Here is a 21,427-nt window from a genome sequence, read left to right as displayed (position 1 = left end):
ATTTTTACAGTTGGCTATGTGAAACTATACTATGAAAATTAAACAAAATTGTGGTTTAATAGAAACATTAAGGTCATGAAGCAATTTAGTAACAAAGCTATTCATCTAATGTCTACATCAGCCTCAAAAAAAGGGGAAAATACAAAAAAAAAAAAAAGCCTGAGGAATGAATAAAACATTTTTCTGGAAGTGATCTAGGCAAGCATCTCGGCCAAAACTCACAAAACATCTGGCCACAGCGCATTCATCAATCTTGCTACTACCGATTAACCGCAGTAATTAACCGTAACTCTCTCTGAACCATGAATGACATTGTGTCTGGGTTTCCTCCATTTATTCACTTCTCATACACTTCAAACCGAATGTCCCAGTTCAGTGTCCATTTCCCAGCTGTGTGAATAAGTCTGGCTCTGTTCCGGGGTGGAGCGTGTTACTCGTTGGTCTGGACTCAAATGAGCAACAATGGGGCATTATTTAGCCTGGCCACAGCCAGAGGAGGGGCATCGGTTCTGCTCTATGCTGCACACACTCTTACACGGATTTACTGTAATTACAGAGTGTGTAAAAACCAGGCAACTATTGACTAAGCACACTCGGCTCCAGCAGCCACAAATGCTCAGCAGTAATCACAGCCACATCCGCTGAAGGAAGAAGCCAGACTGATTCAATAAGACGAGTGGATTGAAAAAAAAGTGCAAAGTCTAGGGATACAAGTTAAGATATTGCACAGCAAAAATGGAAGATATACTCAACGAGGGCTATGTGAAACACTGTTTTTGTTCCAAAAGCATTTAAAGGCATAGTACACCAGGAAATAAAATCTTTGTCATGATTTATTCTGCCAAAGTATTCAAGGGATGGCTTTGTAAGGTTAATTTCTTATTTACATAATGAAAATATTTGCTTTGTATTAAGCTAAAAGTTTCTTAAAAGCAACTTTCTAAAGCCCTTTTTACACACAAACACTGTACGCTAACTTTACTTTTACTGTCATTTTAAGGCAACAGGTTTACCCACTTTTTAAAGAAAAAATTATCATTTTAAAAGCAACAACTTTTTTTAAAGTGGCCTATAATGAAAATCTGGGAATACCAAGGCATAGTAGAATAATACAAGATTAGTATATGGAAATGGACATATTGTGAGCCTCAGACACCTCTGTTTCCTCGTTTTCATGTAAATCCCACGATTGTAAAACCACGATGGACAAGTGGCCAATCAGAAGACAGAACAAACTGTGATGAGACTCACAGGCCATGCCCTCCACATTTGCATGTATGCCTAATTTAGGTTGTTTATCCGAACCTGACGAGCAGTCATGTCATCAAGCTCTGAGATCATAAAAAAAGCTCTGAGATCATTAATATGCATGCCTCATGCTGCGTTTGATAAGCAACAACGTTTGCTAGTGAGACAACAATTATACATTTTCACCCTTAGTTATTTTTAAGCGTATATTTCACTTGCTGTGTGAAGCATGTGCAACTTTTATTTTAAAAACATGAGGCCAATTTGTTTACTCTGCGTTACTGGAAAAAGACAGCACAAGGCATGTTCAAACTGGCCTCAGGATGCAAAATGCAACATTTACAGATAATACATATATTAACTGTTCTATTGTATCTTCTGGTTGTTATCGTGTTTATTGTGAAATTTGAAGCGCATGTTTCAACAAACACGTCTAGACAGATGAATCATGTCAAATATCTCAGCTCAACTGTCATCTGTTCATACAGAGGTTAATAATAATACCTGGCAGTGTTTTCTTTGACTTCAGCTTCAAAATGCAACACCATACATCTCTATTGCTCTCTTTTGTTAACTTTAATTATGATTTAGCCTTTATCCACAGTAGATCTGAGATTAAATAGGTTAACGTTACTCTAAATGGGTTTATATTTGTCCCATTTCAGCGTACATCATGCTGTGTGTGTGTCTGTCTGTAAGAGTGGCAGGTCGGAGCAGAGCTTGTTAATATTCACAACACAAACCATATATGTTCAATCATGGACCTTCTGATTTTATGGGCATTTTATCTTATAAAACCGTTTCTGGATTTTTTGTAACTTAACAAAGCCATAAACCTACTAACATTTTGTGAAATAAATGAATCATTTTAAATAATTCATTGGAATGAATATAATGCTCATTTTTATGCTGACCTAAACATTTTCTATGGAGTGTTCAGTATTGGCCAACCAATAAGATTAATACTTTCCGTCAAACTAACCTATACATCTCCAGGGGTTCAACACATGTCTTATTAAGTGAACAAAGTGTTTTTGTAGCAGAAATATTTTACATTTTTAAATAAACCTACATATAGGCAAGGTAAAATACTTCATGCAAAACAGCAGCTCAGACATTCTTCAAAACATCTCTTAGATTTTTCCAAAAGAATGTAAGTTGACTTGAGTACAGTCTGTGTGAAAAGGAACCGGAAGTTGCTCCGACTTCTATTTCAGAATGTTGATATACTTCCAACTGAAACAGAATACTGACTAGGGGCAGGGCTTTCTTTTTTTAAACATTATTCTCCCATAGCCAACTAACGGTAAGAAGGGCATGGTTAAGAATATTGTGGCCAGGAAAGAACCCCCACTCCAAATGCTGAAGCAAATGGTCAAGTTTGATTGAAGATTACCAAACAAAACTTCTTTCTCAGTAGATTACCTTATAGATTAACCAGCAATGATTATAGATTATCTAAAGAATAACAATGTGCACTAGCAAAATAAACACTGCAAATTTCGAGTTCACACTGACTATTCCTTTAACAAGCCTGTAGAAAACACGTGGAGTTGTCCGTAGCGCCTGACAGGAGTTGTGCTTGTGTTTGTGTTGTGCTGATGTCTCGGCTGGCTGTGTTATTGGGGAGGTGGACTGCTCTCTGGAGATCTCTGCCGCAGCTGCTCAGGAATGTGAGCTGTTCTGCTTATCTCCAGCTCTTCTGAGGACGGCTTATGTTCTGCTATAAGCCATCGCTCCCAGTCCGCTCAGTAAACAAATACACCCTTCCTCTGTATGGATTCACTTTATATATTTTGGATTGGCCCTCTAAGACCATCAAACAATTCAAATGGGCCCCACATTTACAGAGTGGAAACAGAACAACAGAGTGAGGCAGGTCCAGGCCGGGCGAGACCTCCAGGAGGCATCGTAAACTATTAAAGATCATCTTTAAAATTGTTGTTTCTGGGTAACTACACGCAGCATGGTGGCTCTGTCCGCTGCCAGGAATCTTGTGCTGAAAAAGAGGGCTAACAGAACGCTTACCAGGACCTATCTTGTTTTCAGCCATGAGGAATTTAAGACACATCCCAGCAACATCAATCTCCCTGAGGAATGTTGAATGCCGCCCAGCTCTTGGGCAGCGGCGGGGGTATCTTTCTTGGGTCACGAACTGAGATGTACTTACGGGTTTGTGAAACCTGAAAAATGTCTTCATTTCGGCTCTTTGTGTACACGAGATAACAAGCTCACTAATGGAATGTTTGAGCACATTTAATGATGTTCTGGGTGGTTTTATGTGCCGGAGCTCACAGGACAAGCCACGTTGTCCTTTGGGAAGGTTTTGTGTGTAAATGACACCAGTCTTCTCCCCTCCTGCTCTTGCACAATTTCACAAAGAGGCATCATTACTCCTGCTGTAGATCCTCTCATTGGCAAAAATCCCAGCAAGATTCCCTTTGAGGCTGAGGCAGCTTTTCAGGGATGAAATATGACTGGGTTTTCGCTTGAGAAACATTGACATTGAGCAAACATATCTTGTCCTTTGACAAAGCTCGCACATAGGTGCTACAAAACACTGAGGTAGAATAGCTAAAATGTCTCCATTCATCAAATCCTGACTATCGCTGGGGCTAAAATCTATCAATGTGATGCTTACAATTATGTACTCAGGGTAAAAATGTAAAAAAAAGTGAGTATAAGATATATACACTTACCGGCCACTTTATTAGGTACACCTTACTAGTTCGAGGTTGGACCCACTTTTCCCTTCAGAACTGAACTGCGTTAATCCTTTGTGGCATAGATTAAACAAGGTTCTAAAAATATTCCTCAGTGACTTTGACTTGATAGCATCACCAATTGCTGAACATTTGTTGGCTAAACATCCATGATACGAATCTCCCATTCTACCTCACTCCAAAGGTGCTCTATTAGATTGAGATCTGGTGATTGTGGAGGCCATTTGGGTACAGTGAACTCATTGTCATGTTTATGAAACCAGTCTAAGAAGATTCATGCTTTATGACAGCGTTATGCTACTGGAAGTAGCCATCAGATTATGGGTACACTGTGGTCATAAAGGGATGGACATGGTCGGCAACAATACTCAGGTAGGCTGTGGCATTAACATGATGCTCAGTTGGTACTAATGGACAAAAAGTGTGCCAAGAAAATATCCCCCACACTATTACACCACAACCAGCAGCCTGAACCTTGATACAAGGCAGGATGGATCTCTGCTTTCAAGTTTTTGACGCTAAATTCCATACCGTCCTAATGTCCCAGCAGAAATCGAGACTCAACAGACCAGGCAACATTTTTTCAGTCTTCTGTTTTGCAATTTTGATGAGCCTGTGCAAATTGTAGCCTCAGTTTCCTGTTCTTAGCTGACAGGAGTGGCACCCAGCATGGTTTTCTGCTGCTGTAGCCCATCCACCTCAAGGTTCAACATTTTATGCATTCAGAGATGCTCCTCTGCATACCTCGGCTGAAACGAGTGGTTATTTAAGTTGCTGTTGTCTTTCTATCAGCTCAAACCAGCCTGGCCATTCTCCTCGGACCTCTGACATCAACAAGACATTTTCGCCCACAAAACTGCCACTCATTGTATATTTTCCATTTTTTGGATCATTCTCTGTAAACCCTAGAGATGGTTGTGCATGAAAATCCAAGCAGATCAGCAGTTTCTGAAATACTCAGACCAGCCCGTCTGGCACTAACAACCATGCCACATTCAGTCACTTAAATTACATTTCTTCCCCATTCTGATGCTCGATTTGAACTGTAGCAGATCATCTTGACCATGTCTACATGCCTAAATTCATTGCATTGCTGCCATGTGCGCTAACATGCAGATGGACAGGTGTACCTAATAAAGTGGCCATTAAGTGTATTTTTACATATGGTAAATATACTGGATAGTCTCGAACATATAATTTATCATTAAGAAGTTGTCAGATTACACATATTTTAGGAATTGGGTGTGGCTTACATATTTAACCACGCCTCCAACTGTCATTTTTGACAAAAAAACAGAAATGATGAGGATGAGGTGTCTGTTTGGTTGTAATAACTCTCCCTAAACTCTTTTCCCATATTTCGGAATGAAATATTACTTTTTACATCTATTCAGCCCACAGTTGACAAAAAAAGCCATGCCCACTGTTTTCTCATTTAATATTCTGTTTCTCTAGGAACTGTGTCACGATACAAATAAAAAAGCTCACAGCGTCCGGTTTATGTGAACTTTAAAGTTAAGTTAAATGTTTTTAAATGTGACATTTTTGTCTTTAAGTTCTTCAGTCTAATTATTTTTTTTGAAATGGACAAATTACAATTCACAATTTGTTTTTTATTTCTTAACCAAAAATGGCTTCCATAAATTAGATTTCCAAATCAAAAGGGAAAAAAAAAACATTGATACTTTGCATCAACTAAATAAAAACTGATCAAACCTATATACTCATACCGCAGAGATCCACCCTTTGAAAATGTCTACATGAAGATTATGGTGAGTTCGTCAGAAAGGAATTCATGATGACTATGACTCAACTGTGGTAAAGCTGCATTGCACAAACAGATCTCTGGCCTGAGATTTACTATGGTTTCATGGAGGGGCAGCAGCATCAGCCTTCAACAATACAGCAATGCAGACTTCCTGTCCATGAACTCTCCACAGCCTTCAAGAAAAAGCAGCATTTGTGTCCAATCACAATATGAGCAGGGCCACATATACCCGTAACAGCAAGTCTTGAGATTCTGGCAGACTTACTGACAATGGAGCCATTCCATTTTCTTTGTTTTTTGTACTTTAATGTGCTAGTCTAACTCAAATTAAAGCCAGTTTTACTTTAAAAGTTCTCATATATGCAAGTAGAATGAAATTACATCCCAGCATAAATCATGTGACTCAACCGCTAATCTCAAATCACACCAATTTATCAAGATCCATTGCAGCCAACTCAATACAACCCCTTGACATTCAAGCCTTCAGATTTTAGACACTAATTTAGTGTTGATACTATCAAAACTTATCTATGAGGCGCCGTGTATGATTTAAATCAAACTTTGCTTATCAACACATACATAAAACACATGCGTATACACCGATTTACTTCCCTTTAAACTGAAACAACTTCCTTTTACACTGAGAATTCATGCACATACACATATAAAACCACTTGCACTTATGTATATACACAACTAATGTGTATATGTTTGTAAATCTTATTTTGAATGTTTGCATGAGTGTTTTTAGGCAGTTTATGCACGCATTGAGTTTATATTCATATGTATAAGCTTATGCATAGTTTAAGTTTATATGTATATGCGAGTGTGTATAGGTGTGTTTGCATATAGCGAGTTCACATAGATGTGCATGTGTAAATATGGGTGTTTATGCAAGTATCGGGTTTATATGTATGTGCGTGTGTATGTGGGAGTATGCATGCATCAAGTTTATATGTATTGTTTTGAACATCCAATAGTGAAGCTCAGGGGTGTCCAAACTCGGTCCTGGAGGGCTGGTGTTCTGCATAGTTTAGCTCCAACTTCCTTCAACACACCTGACTGGAAGTTTCTTGTATACCCAAAACAAAAAGAGCTTGATTAGCTGGTTCAGGTGGGTTTAATTGGGGTTGGAGCAAAAATATGCAGGACATCGGCCCTATAGGACTGATTTTGGACACCCCTGGTACGGATGTTTATGCAAATAATTTATAGGTGTATATGCAGGTTTTTTTAATGGTTATGTGTGTTGATAAGCACAAAGCATAAGTTGATAAGCATAAGTTTAATTAAAATCTTACACAGCATTCCATACATATCTTTGTTTCTCATGGTCAATGTCAATGTTTCTCCCTAAAGAGATTTTCTAAACGTGAAGAACAGAAGGACCTCCCTCACACCAATCTTCCCAAGAGCGAAAGAAATGGTGTGGACAGTATTGTAATCTGAGCCAAGTTTCTCACGAAAAGAGCATAACCTCTACAAGCTTACATAAAACATGGGGATCAATTTCTTCAGCAAGACTTGAGATGACAAAGCAAGCGTCTTAAGCTTTCTTGGAAGAAGAACATCTGTTCATCCATACAAAGAGTCAGAAAGTAATCCAGTATCAAAATGCAAGTCAGAAAAAGAGTTTCCGGTCACATTACTCAGGCACTCTATGTAAATTTCATAGCAGGACTGGTCGAAAAGAGACTTTCTGTAAGGGAAAAAAGAGAGCAGCATTTCCACAGGGACACTTTTGTTTGGAGTAGAAATAAAGACTTGTAGGACAGGGTTAATTCTGGGTTTCTGGCCAATAGGGAACAGGAGTTACTCAGTCGGGACAGGCTGAGCCCTGTAATGTCCTCCCACTCACAGGCTTCTGAATGAACGCACAAACAAACAGGCCTTCACAGAGTAGAGAGAACAAAAGGGACTGAGGGAGGCAGAGGCACCAACCCTTTGGACCAGACGGCCATCTAAACGCAAAGACCTTCACAGGGTCACAAACTCAGGTCACAAATCAAGAGGAAAAACAGCTGGTTCAAAGTCTGCAGACGTCACACATGTTTCATTAAGGCAAACATTTGCAAATAATAGCTTTAAAAATGCCAGAAGTACATTTAAAATGCTTATGTTCCTTGATTCCAAGAGAAAGACTCTAAGGGTGTGTTTATTTTGCTGACACCCAGTCATTTCTAAGATTAAACCTAAAGACAAATAAAGAAACAAACAAAAAGATACATATTTTGCAAAGGAGCTTACCAAACACCCAAAATAACATTGTGTGCTGGTCTGAACATGTATGTACATGCACACTTTTATCAGTTGAAATCTTATGAAGAACTTGCTCAAAATAAAATGCTTAAAACATACAAAACAATGTCGGGAATGACCCTGTAATGCACATAAACAAGATCTGCTCCTAGGACACACTGTATTGAACTGTAATGTGCAAAATTGTGACTATGATGACAAACAATTTACTATTTTTTTTTATTGCTGTATGACCTTTAACATAATGTCATTTTTTATTTGTTTAAATGTCTTTGACTAGGTGATTTTAGTTAACAGAAACAAAAACTAAGACTAAAACTTTTGGTCCAATTTGTTAATTGGAAATACATTTATTTAAAAATCCCTATAAATGAAAAACTAAAACTAAACTAAACCAGCAACAGTCACTGAAAAACTAACTGAAACAAAATTTGCAAAAATAAATCATCGCTTTTAGAATTCCCAAACACTTTTCTATAATGGAAAATTTATAGGATATAACAGTACATGGCAATTTTCAACCAGACACATCCCACAAGCACATGATTATATGCAAAAGCTAATTTTATATATGAACATAAAACATGTTTTCTATCTTTACACAGCGGATGCTCTTCCAGCCGCATGTAGACATGTTTAACTACATACACAAGAGTATGATCCTTATATGAAGAAGCTTGTTTAAATTCTTAATAGTTTTTATTTTTATTTATTGCTTTGGATTCATTGTTTATTCAGACAATCATTTTCTTTTTAATGCTAAGATCAAGAGTCAGTATTGGCTGTACAAACATAAATCTTTACTTTGGTCAACACTGCATGTGTTATGTTAACTCTGCTAAACTAGAATCACTTACCCACTCACTTTCATTAGCTTTACCAGAGATTGCCACAGCAGAATGAATCACCAATTACTCTGTCAATTGTTTCACATAGCGGATGCCCTTCTTGCTGCAACCCAGCACTGATAGAACAATCTTCAGAGCTAGGAAACACACACACTCCCCTATTCACGCATGAGCAATTCCATGCAAATCGTCACCTTAGAATTATAAGGTTCTATCTGACATTTTCGTCAAAATTTAGTAATTGACATATTCTTATTAAATGACAACTTATTTACATTATGGGATGTTTTTTTATAAGTTGTTTACATTTTAAGACTTTTTTATTTCTAAAAACAAATGTTACACGCATACTGTTTGCTATGGAATGCAAAAACTTTGAAGCTCAATATCTCAAAATCATTCAGAACGCAGATAGAATCTTATAAATCTAAGGTGACGAAATGTCAACCTTGCCATGAAAAAATGTAAGTTTTCACCAAAACAAAGTAACCGTTTCTACATTTTTTTGTGTAAGCAAGTATTTTACAGTACTTTAAAATACTCAAAAATGTCTCTGTCAGTGTTTTCAAACTATTATATTTGATTTACCAAAGTCACACAAGTGGCAGTTTCACATCTGTCACATCCATAACGTAAAAGTGTCATCCATAACAAAGCTTTTTCCTCATAATTGCCAAAAAAAAAAAAGTCAAATAAAATAAAATTAATCATGTTTGTTCTATAGAGAGCCAACTCTTATTTTTTTGATTAGCACTGTTTCTTTTGGCTTGTGCAGTTTAATTTAAAGAATGTCCACAAAGTATGTTGTATACTGCAAACTTTTTTGTCATCCATAAAGCATGATTATTTCCCTCTTTTAAAATATAAAAAAAATATTCACAGACTGATATTTTTCTGATCCCTTAACTCTGTGGTTAGTTGTTCTGGAAAACATAAACAGGTGTTTTAATATAATGTTAACAGACTTTCCTGTCAATTTATGTTTTGAATTTTAACTGCAAATGTCACATCTATAATGCTGGAATTGCTCACATACATCAATACACTACGGCCAGTTTAGTTTATCCAATTCACCTATACCGCATGTGTTTGGACTGTGGGGGAAATTGGAGCACCTTGAGGAAACCCACGCTAACTAGGGTACAAGGGAACAACCTTCTTGCCATGAGGTGGGTTTGCTTTGAGACTTTGCTACCCCTGAACTAGAACTACTAAAACTGAAGTTCAAGAGTTCGCCCTTGCCGATGATTGATTATAAAGTGTGTTTGGCATCCCGGAAGAGAGCCCTGAGCTTGTAAGATCGGGGCTCCCTCCCGTTGCAGGGCGAGAGGGGAGTCTGAGCTCAGGTAGGTCTTGAGAACTCCCCTGCTTGTTTATGAATTGGCTATAAAGATTGTTTGCGGAATTCATTGCTTGCCTAAAATGACAATTTAATTTGTCAATTTATTTATGTTACATGTTTTGGACTGTGGGAGGAAACCGGAGTGCCCAGGGAAAACCCATGCAAACACGCGGAGGAAATGCAAACTCCGCACAGAAATGCCAACCCAGCCAGGTAAGGTCTGAGCCAGTGACATTCTTGCTGTGAGGCAATGATGCTAACCATTGGCCTCCCTGCTGCCCAGATAAGAAAAAAGGGGAGGGGATTCTTCAAGACGAAGATGGTTAAGGTAAGATGCTTTGGTTATTTATAGTGATTTAGGAATCGTCTGATTGGTGGATCGTGTGTTAGCTAACGAGGACCAGCTGCTATCAATCATAAGCGCGTACTCCTCTCGAAATTAGTTTATAAAAAAACTTCAACTAAATATACTAAAACTGAATGTGTTCACAAAATAATGAATTAACAAAAAAAAAATAAACATTAATGAAACAAACTAAAACTCAACTGAAATGTACAGCAAATTTAAAAATAAAAATGAAATAAAAACTTATTTAAATCTTGGCTTTTGGTCTGAATTGATATTTCAGTCAAACACTTTTCAGAGATATTACAACAGCGTTGTTGCCATCGTCAATTCTAAAATCTGATCCTACTTTTTAAAATTTTTTAATTACTTTTTTTATTCTACATTTTGTCTTCCTGCTTATAGATTTCACCACTGAACTAAAAGTTATTCAACCAATTCATTATTCAACCAGTAATCCAACCGAATTATTATTCTTTAATATTATTGTAATGACATAATATTGTAATAACAAGTTTTAATATGTTTGAGTGTCTGATAGGGCTCTTTACAATCCTCTGTTTGCCAGTCTGAAATGTAGTTTTAACAGCAGAACATTACAAGTGAATTGTCTTTTTGGATGACCTTAAACAAGACCGGCTGTGTTTAATTACAGTAGCAAGGGCTGATGATGTAAACCCAATTGTGAAGAGGAAACAAAAAGGCAGAGGGCGGAGCTCTGTCACCAGATGAGCTCATCACATGAGAGACAAAGACAGAAACTGATTTAGCAGATTACAGACGTCTGTACTTAACCTTCAAATTTACCATGACTTGAGTGAAGGGTCAGGCCTAAGAAGGAAGCAAAGTATATTTTAAAATCTATTTTTATCTGTTAAAAGACTAACGAAGTAAAAAAACTCATGCATGAAGAGAAATTTGTGCCATTTCCTCACAGGTTTCCTCATTGCCTATCCTATCATCTATCCTGCTCCACTGACCTAGATCTTCAGGACTCTGAGCAAAGCTTAAAAATTTATAAACATCCAGAGGTACAGTGACAGGGATATGCATGTGAATCGCATCGCTCCAGTGCACAGTCGGAGTGATTAAAGTTTGAGAGACTCCTGTGCACAGCTTCTGAACTCATTAAAGTCCTGTGGCAACGTCCATGCTGAGATGAGATGCACATAAATAAGTCAAGCTTCCTCTGCTTTTCTGCACTCAGCAGGTTTAATTAAGGTCTCCCAGTGTCTACCTTTAATAGCTAAGCCAACCATTTCCATCTAACTGACACTGGAATATTGCTGTATTTCCCGTACCTTCTTGGCCATCAGTTGGTAGAAGTTGTACGCTTCATTCCAGGGAACATGCATACTAGTAAAATGCAGAGCTTTATTGGTCAGTAAGGATATAATTTAAAATTCAGTGGGTAGGGGTAGCACAATCGTCTCACAGCAAGAAGGTCACTGGTTCGAGCCTCGGCTGGCTCAGTTAGCATTTCTGTGTGGAGTTTACATGTTTTCCCCATGTTTGCATGGGTTTTCTCCAGGTGCTCCAGTTACCCCCACAACTCTAAAGACGTGGTATATGTGTGTGATTGAGTGTGTATGGGTGTTTCCAAGTGATGGGTTGCAGCTGGAAATGCATTCGCTATGTAAAATGTTGCTGGATAAGTTGGTGGATGAATGAATATGTAAATTTTGCTGCAAGTTTGTGCATACGCATAACAAACAAAGGCATAGTTTGGTGATGCAGTGACTGAGTGTGGAATCATGTGAGTTGTCATCTTCATTACATCCTATGGGAGTTCTGCAGAAATCATGTTCATGGATGAGATAAAATGTAAAAACTGTATTATCATGGAAGCAGAGTAAAGCTAAAAGCTATCAAAAGAAAACAAGACCACTGAAGCAATTGCTGATGAGAATCGAACATGACACAGCAGAGCTTTTATTATGCCACAGTCAACCATTTCTGGTTTTCCTGTCGTGATCGGGTGAGAAAAAATCTGCGAAATTTTATCATACTAATGACATTTTATGGTTCTTTTATAATGGAGTCTAAAATAGTGCTCAGCATCTCTGGAATGGGTTTGAAGATTCCTCAAAACATTTGGGATAATGTAAGCACACAAGTTCTATAACTTATTATTAGTGTTTTTTATTTTAGTAAATACAAATCTTACATACGGCGACAAGGTGGCTCAGTGGTTAGCACTGTCGCCTCACAGTTCGAGTCCAGGCTGGGCCAGTTGGTGTTTCTGTGTGAAGTTTGTTTGTTCTCTTTATGTTGACATGGGTTTCCCCTATAGTGAAAAGACATGCGCTATAGGTGACTTCAGGTAATTAAATTAGCAGTAGTGTATGTGTGTGCATGAAAGTGTATAGGTGTTTCCCAGTGCAGGGTTGCGGCTGGAAGGGCATCCGCTGCGTAAAACATATGCTGGAATAGTTGGTGGTTCATTCCGCTATGGCGACCCTTGATAAATAATGAGACTAAGCCAAAGGAAAATGGATAAATGAAATCTTACATATTTTGCCTTTAATCTATTCATCATTGTATGAATACACAGTTCTGTTCATAAACTCTTTGTACATCATAGTACATAAGATGTTATGCTTTTGTGATTAAATTAAAACTACAGAGAAAAATATCATTGTAAAATACTATTACATATTTTCGAAATGTTTTAAATTTCCCAAATTAAATATTTTCTTGTTTTAGGAACATATTTTAAATGTTTTAAATTATCTTTTTTTTCTGAGACGACAAATATGTTTATTCAACAGCTGTTATTCCAGTTTTCAATTTTACATAATGCTTCAGAAGCTGTTTTAATATGGTAAATCTGTGCTTACTTTTTAATTAACAACCATAATGTAATAGATGTGCTTTAAGTATAAGTATAGATGTGTACTTATAAATCTATAAGTAGTAGATGTGCTTTAAAAACTTTAAGTTTTTAGCATTCTTTAAGGAGATTAAAATGCAAAAGTAAAGCATTTATCTGAAACCGTTTTAAAAACAGGCGGTTCATTCCGCTGTGGTGAAGCCTGATAAAAATAATTTAATGAATGACTTTTAGCAACATTTTTGACCCTTTTGATTAGTTTAATTATAGCAATAATTTTATTGACCAAAAATTGTGTAAAGGCGGCATGGTGGCTCAGTGGTTAGCATTGTTGCCTCACAGAAAGATGGTAACTGGTTCGAGCTGGGCCAGTTGGCATTTCTGTGCATGTACTCCCTGTGTTTCCTCTGGGTGCTCCGGACCCCACAATGCAAAGACATGCGATATAGGTGAATCGAATAAATTAAATTGTTTGTAGTGTATGTGTGAATAAGTGTGTAGGGGTGTTTCCCAATACTGGGTTGCGGCTGGAAGGGCATCAGCTACATAAAACATATGCTGGAAAAGTTGGTGGTTTAATCCACTGTGGTGATCTCTGAAACAAAGACTAGGCCAAAGGAAAATGAATTAATGAAAATGGTTTGTAGATAAATGAACATATACATATATGCACTATTTATTTATTTTATTTACAAACTATTTAGTTATTATTATTTTGATAATATATTTTTTCCAAATAATACAATGAAATAATATCATTATTCACTCCAAACATCCGTCAGTTTTATACTGCCAACTACGGAGTTCATCCATGAACTATCACCACTGTGCCTTCAAGCAGTGTACTTACTCCATGTAAACAATAGATTATATGTTTTATGAGAACACCCATTGCCAACTACCCATAGAGCCATGTGGCGCTTCCCATGAACAGTAAGAGTATCCAGATGGCACAGTTTGTACGGAAATGTATTGTGATTACACTCACCAACTGAAACTCACTCCGTCGACCGTAGGCTTCCTGGATGCCGCTATCATTCCAGAGTGCCTGCAGGGCTGGGACGTACAGCTGAAAGGTGCAGGGTTCCACAGCCATGCCTGCTTTGTTTTCGAAGGACATAACAAACATGCCATGCTTTTCGTTTTCAGAGTTCTGCCAGGAAATGCCAAGTTTGTCTCGGGCATCCACCAGTACCCGCATGCCCTTTAAGAAAAGATAGGAGAGAGGCAGAGTAGTTAATATCTTAATGTTTGTTTGTGTATAAAAGTGTGTAACTACAGAAGGTTGTGTTCACTATAGCTGAGCTTCTATAAATGGAAGTGAGACAAAGCAATTATTTTGGAGACAAAACAAAGATAAGAGCAATGTCTTCACCTACGGCAAGCTTTAAACAAGCTCAAACATCTGTCTCAGTAAATTCTTCCGGGTCAGCTTCAAACCTGTTATAAAGTTATATTTAAAGGCACGGAATATGATTGTGAATATTCCTATTCAAAACAAACAAAGGTGTTTTTTGATGATGCTGTGACTGAGTGTGGAATCATGGGAGTTGACATCTTCATTGCATCCTACTTGACTCCTACAGAAATCATGTTCATGGACAAGTGTTAAAAATATATTATCATGGTAATATGATGCGAAGTAAGATTTTCTAAGAAGAATTTCTGAGATGGAAGACCAGCATGACACAGGATGAAAGCAGTGGAGCTTTTATTATGTGACCAGATCGTGTTAGCAAGAAGCAGTGCTGTTTTATCATCTGAAATATACTTTAGTCAAAATTAGAAGCGCATCATCACCTTTCAGCAGAAGCGCAAGCTTAACTAGTGCTCAAAGCAAACAATGATCGCGACGTCCTAACGATGTTTGTGCTGCCTATTCAAGGATGAGAGTGAAGAGAGGGGGAGGTTGGGGCATAGACGAAAGTGAAGCGGATGGGGGGCTGAGGGTCGCAAACGAAAGTAAAGAGTCTATTTTGGGCACGGTTGGCAGGGGGGTGATGTGATTGGGGTGGTGTTGTCGCGAGCAAAAAGGAAAAAGGGGGTGGGGGTGGAGGGGCGGGTCTACTTGTGGCCCCTTGCAGATGACGCCCAGGGAGATCACCAGCAAACTTGTCCTACAACAATTGAACAACACCCGACTTTTTTTGACCCACTTCAAATGCTGACTACTGGATTTTATATTTCTTTTATTCTTTTTTTTTATTAAAACATTTTTGATGTTTCCCTGTTTACTATACAACCAAAGCAAAAATTGAGGGTGTGCAACATTGCTAGTTAAAATAGCTTATTTCTCTGGATTTGAACATTCTTTAAAACATTTGGAACAATTTATGTACATAATTCAGCAATATATATATATATATATATATATATATATATATATATATATATATATATATATATATATATATATATAAAAAACACTGATCTAAAAAAAACTTTTCAAATCCTGCCTTTAAAAGTTAGTTTACCCAAAAGTATTTTTTTTTTGTTTGTTCCCCAGATTACTTTTTTATTGTCAGTTGAACATTAAAGCAATATTTTAGCTGAAACTGTTTTCAAAATATGCAAGTTAATGGCTACCAGACTTTTAAAGTTAATCAATGCATATACAAGCAAACAAAATTAATTCCCATGGCTCCTGAAGCAAAGCATTTGGTACGTGAAGAAAGACCATTGTTAAAAATATTTAACCAACAAAAACATCTAGGATGCCCTGACTTTGAGAAATTTAAGAGCAATATAAGAGTGCAAACTTTTCCATTAGGTTACAAATGACTAGTCTATGAAAAAGTATTTCGAATACAGTCATAAGGCTAAACTACAGGTGTCAAACTCAGTTCGTGGAGGGCCCGCAGCTCTGCACAGTTTGGTTACAAATCCTAACACCAGCTAATCATATCACAAGTAATTATCTTTAGAACTCTCAAGGTCCACATTAATATATGAATATACAGTAGTCGACATTCAAAATGGATCAAAAAAGATTTTTAAAATCATCCTAGGGCAAGAATGAGTGTTGATCAATAGATTTAGAACAACTTTGAAGAAAGGTTTTGATCCACTTGAAATGTTGACTACTGTATATATTTCATAATTGCATGTTAGGATGAATAAACTAGGCATGGGTCGATATAAGATTCTGATGGTATGGAATGACCTTGGACAAAAATATGCCGGTTTCACAGTCTTTTTTTCAGGGTTTTTACCTTAATTGGATAGGACAGTAGAGAAAATGGACAGGAAAGTGTGGGGAGCAGAGAGAGGGGAAAGATCAGTATAGGACCATTAGGCGGGACTCAAACTCGGGTCGCTGTGAGTACTGGAGTGCATGTGTCAATGTACTTTCCACTACACCATTGGCACTGTCATGATTACTGCTCTTAAATATATTCTTTTTAAATGTCTGGGTAAAAAACAAAAAAAAAATTTCCCCTTTGAACACAGTAAATTTTATTTTGGGAAACATTTTAAATATTTTGGAGCAGTAAACATGTCAGTCAATTCAAATGAATCATTGATTTCTGCTGCCTTTCTTACTAAAAAACTTATTTCTTTACCATTTTGGATATCTTTCCTGCTGGAGATACTGTTGTTCTAAAAAAAAAAAAAAGTAAAATTTAAAAAAAAAGTAAATAAAAAAATCACACATATACCATAGGAACAATATGGTAAAAAAATTTGTTTAAAAACCTTGACTTTTCCAAACCACTGTATACCTTCCCATGCCTAGTGTTCACATGAATATTTTAATTTGATTGAGCTGCTGTTAATGCAGAGCGACACAAAAATGTGCATGTCATCAATGTGACAGAATATTCATGAAGATTTTCTAATCCCTTGTCCCATCTTATTGTGCAAGATTCTGGCCCAACCAATAAGAGTTGTGCTTTCAGTCACATTCCCAGAGCTACTGCTGTTACATAAAACACCACTGTCAGTTGAAACAACTTAGAGACAAATCTTAAGTGTGCTTGTACTGAATTTGGGAGAAGCTCAGAATGCTGCCGCTCATGCATGACATGTATATCCAAAAGAGAAGATTTGTGCCTGAAACACTCCACTTTGAAGCCAAAAACGAAAACATCTCCAGAAAATGCACTGAAACTAAACTTCCGTGATGAGCCTCCTCACTTCCAAGCATAACACCAAAACACAAGACCCTGAACTGAGCCTTTGGCAGAAACCAGGAGGGCTCTGTGGAAGAGCAGAAATATCATGAGACGCTTTGTAAATGTAACATAAGGCCATTGGCTATTATTGATTATGACTGCAGTTTCAACCGAGGCTGAATCCTGCTTCTACAGCACATATCAGCCTTCTTTTGTTGCACTTGAAATAACATCCTGAAGTTCAGATTCCCAGAAGGGGGTCCTGGTCCTCTTGTACTCTGTTGAGACATGTATGAATCATAAAAACTAGCACTTAAACATGCCCTGGGCAAGAGTATGCTATAGTAATTAGAGCTCACAGCCAGATTCAGTCTCAGAAGAAGATAAAGGGTCCCTCAGGCACAGGTGCTTTGTGAGATTTGACCTAGCAACCCAGACAAGTCAGTTTAAAGCCATTCCATCACGGTAGGTCAATGGGTTAAGCGTAAAGGCAATGAAGACTGCTATTCTGTCTGCATGTGCAAGGGATTTGTATATCAACTTGAGAAACATGCACAGCAAACCAATAAAACAGCGGGGCAGCGAGAGGAAATGAATGTGGTACAGTCCTGTTAGTCTGCTTGTCTCCATTCAGTCCAGAGATTCCACCTCCTCCCGAATCCCAAGATTCCCAAAGCTATCAAACAGTTCACAAATGTAAACAGTTGTTCGTGCTTAAGGCCTCCCTGCTGGTTCTGGTTCACGCTCTTAACAGTGTGCTTTGCTCCAGGGTAGTCAGGGTACTTTTCTAGGGGCCAAACTCAGTCACACTTCAACCCCCCAATACCAACCCATCCATCTCTGACCTTTCACCCACTTCTGGCCAACACTATCTGGGAAGCATAGTAATATCCTCCTGTCCTCCTTGGCTGGATCCGCTGACACAGTTAGGGCAAAAGAGACAAGGCAAGAGAGACGAGGCAGCTTTATCGCAGCAGAGAGGTCAGTTGCAGGGCTTCCAATCTCTTCCTGAGTTGTGGCAAAGTCCCAAAAATAGCTCTGAAAACCACCAAAACCTCACCTCACTATGAGCAAGACTCCTAGCGTTTCTGAAAAGCCTCCTGAAAAACAAGCTCTTCGGGTTTGTTTTGAATGGCATCTTCCAAAGAGGTTTGTGTTTTAAGTCTTTAGCAAAAAGCCACAGACTTTTCCATAAGATTTTGAAGTCTACATCAGACAATTAGTGATATTCCCTTTGCTGTTTGTTGAAAATGAGGAGTGGGGGATTTCCTGAATGTTCAATCAACAAAGAGCAGATTTGAAATTCAGGGATCTTAGCTTGTCTCGAGAGACTGGGCTGACAGTGAATCTCAACGGTGGGCTCTCATCTGACATGCATTAGACAGGCCCTGCGTGTCAGGCGCAGTAATTGCTCCAGTGGTGGTAATGGCAGTGCTGTGATTTCGCAGCGTAAGCAAATGTGGGTAGCGGTCCAGGCACCCGCTCACGGGTTCCCCACCGCTGAGCAACCACAGCTAAATCAGCAACAACTCCTTCGCCATAAACAAGCCGCCTGTGAAGGAGCCTCCCAAGACTCCGGTCACAGAGGAACTCTCAGATTTATCATGCAGGAAGATGGGCTTGATATATGCTTGCTCCCTGTGTCACCCCTCAGCCACTTCCTGTACCTCCCCCGCAAACATCTTGCAAGCAGGACGTATGAGTTTCGGGATTTCTGTGAGGTACAGTTCCTTGGTAACATGCTATTTTATCCACACTCTCATTAGGATGACAGAGCAAAACGCATTCTGGCTGAATACCACAACTATTTTCTCAAGGATGTAGTAAACAGAGGAAATGCTCCACTGCCTATGGTGTCCTGTTGCACAAGTGAGCGTTTCAACAGGGAAACTGAGCCTTGGAGGTTCGAAGTGAGAGGTACGAGAAGCCAAACAGAGGTCAGATCTTATCGTGGCCTTATATGCCGTGTCAGTCTCAGGTCAGTCTTTATATCACACTCCGATCAAAGATAGCTTTCTAAACGTAAAGACTTAACTGAAAAAGAGTAGACAGATAGCTACTGATCGAAGAAGTAATAAATTCCCAGACATAAATTACTCAACGTGGGTTAACAACAAGGCAGGAATCTTATCTGAACATAAACTTGTTTAGCTTTTGTAGTGCATCAGATTTCTATATTAGCTTACATATAGCGTGAAAAACCATGGGGTGGGACTTTATTCGTCTAATTATGGATAGGATCATTGAATCAACTAATCAAATCTTGTACAAAATCCCCAGGGACAGCACTATAGGATTTAATTGAATTTAGATTAAAGTTTGCCTTTAAAATTCAACGTTTGTAAAAACATTTACACCCTCCGTAGATCATCTCCAAAAAGCTGTCTTAACACCCAAAAGGCATTACTGGAAGGATCTGGAAGACGTTGAGAGCAATATCTCCTGGACCTTTGCCACTGTAAAGTGGCTGAAACGAAGATAACGTTATCTTTAAAATAACCAATAATTTAATCAGCACGTAGGCTGAGATTTGCTCACGCGACTGTTAACCTCTGGGATTGATTGTACTAGTTTTTTTTCCACCCCTGAGGAAAAATATGGGTTGGGGTTACTCCAAATTGGTATCGTTGAAAAAACATAAGCAACACTGTCATCATCCTAAACCTTCAGAGGGATGGGCTGAACAGCAGGGTGATGACAAACGGTCAGAGGGGAGATGATGGCACGAATGAATCGCCATTGTTTGCAGCATTCGATGTCTGTGCACCGAGTAGAGGCATTTCCTCTGGCTCTGTGGACTGTGCGATACCAAGTGCCCGTAGAGACCACCATTGTGGAGCTATTCCAGACTGACCTTGACTTCACTGCTGACAAACAAGGTCTCCAGTAGATTGAGTTCTCAATCCATTTCACACATCTTTAGACTGTGAAGTAAAATGTGATCACATGATTTCCTTTTACAGGTTATTGTCCTACAAAGACGTTTGCCCCAGTAATAAGCAACTGCTTTATGTACTGTTTTACTCATTTACATAAAGGAAACTTGGCTAACAACTTTACATAAATATTCATACCAATTCTGTAGTGTATTTATGCTTCCTAAAAGAGATGTCTGAGTGTATTTTACATAAAACCTATACGTAAAAAATTGCCATAATGACATATTTAGATTTCAAAAGCACTGAAAAGTGAATACCTGTTGATACCTGTTTGTAAATGACCTAATACTTATACCTTTAAACTATAGCGATCACATGAAATGCTCTATGGAAAAAACCTGAAATGTTACTGGGGTTTATAACAAGACTTTTGAACTTTTATGAATTTGACATTTTAAATTCATTGAAATAATGAAGTTTTACTGTAATTATTGTCAATGAAGTTACCATATATGGTTCTTTGCCTAATAATGGCTTGAAATAACCTTAACTAAGCTTACAGAAAGGATGGTAATTGCCAGGGGTGGTGCAAATTGGGAGAAAAAAAGGGAAAGACTGCATAGAGCCAAAAGGTTTGAAGAGACCACAGTGAAGTCTAAGTGGAACTAAAATATGTTTCTTACAAAGGGGAGCGATATTAGCCCCTTTCACACATCAGTCTAAAATCAGTCAAGTTTGGAGAAGGAAAAATCATGGTTCGGAGTTACATTTAGTATAGGGGCGTGCGAAAGATCTGCACAGCAGATGGCAACATCAACAGTCTGAGGTATCAAGACATTTGTGCTGCCCATTAAATTACAAACCACAGGAGAGGGCAGATTCTTCAGCAGGATTTCACTCCTTCTCTGACTTCAGCCTCCACATCAAAGTTCTTAAAAGCAAAAAAGGTTAACGGTTCTCCAGGATTGGCCAGCCCAGTCCCCAGAAGTTAAGATTATTGAGCATGTCTGGGGTAAGATGAAGGAGGAGGCATTGAAAGTGAATCCAAAGACTCTTGATGAACTCT

At 38.2% G+C, this 21,427-nt stretch overlaps 1 protein-coding gene across 1 annotated transcript in view; it reads right to left on the bottom strand.

Annotated features, from left to right (window-relative positions):
* The window catches only part of gna12a (guanine nucleotide binding protein (G protein) alpha 12a), a 56,806-nt gene that overhangs the window by 26,494 nt on the left and 8,885 nt on the right, over window positions 1-21,427 (bottom strand). The window contains 1 exon segment of the mRNA NM_001013277.2: window positions 14,356-14,571. Within this exon segment, the coding sequence (NP_001013295.1) occupies window positions 14,356-14,571 (216 nt within the window).

This window comes from Danio rerio, chromosome 3, assembly GCF_052040795.2.
Source record: "Danio rerio strain M-AB ecotype USA chromosome 3, GRCz13ab, whole genome shotgun sequence".
Lineage (NCBI taxonomy): Eukaryota > Metazoa > Chordata > Actinopteri > Cypriniformes > Danionidae > Danio > Danio rerio.
The sequence above is the reverse complement of the archived record's forward strand: the minus strand, read 5'-3'. Positions and strand labels throughout refer to the sequence as shown.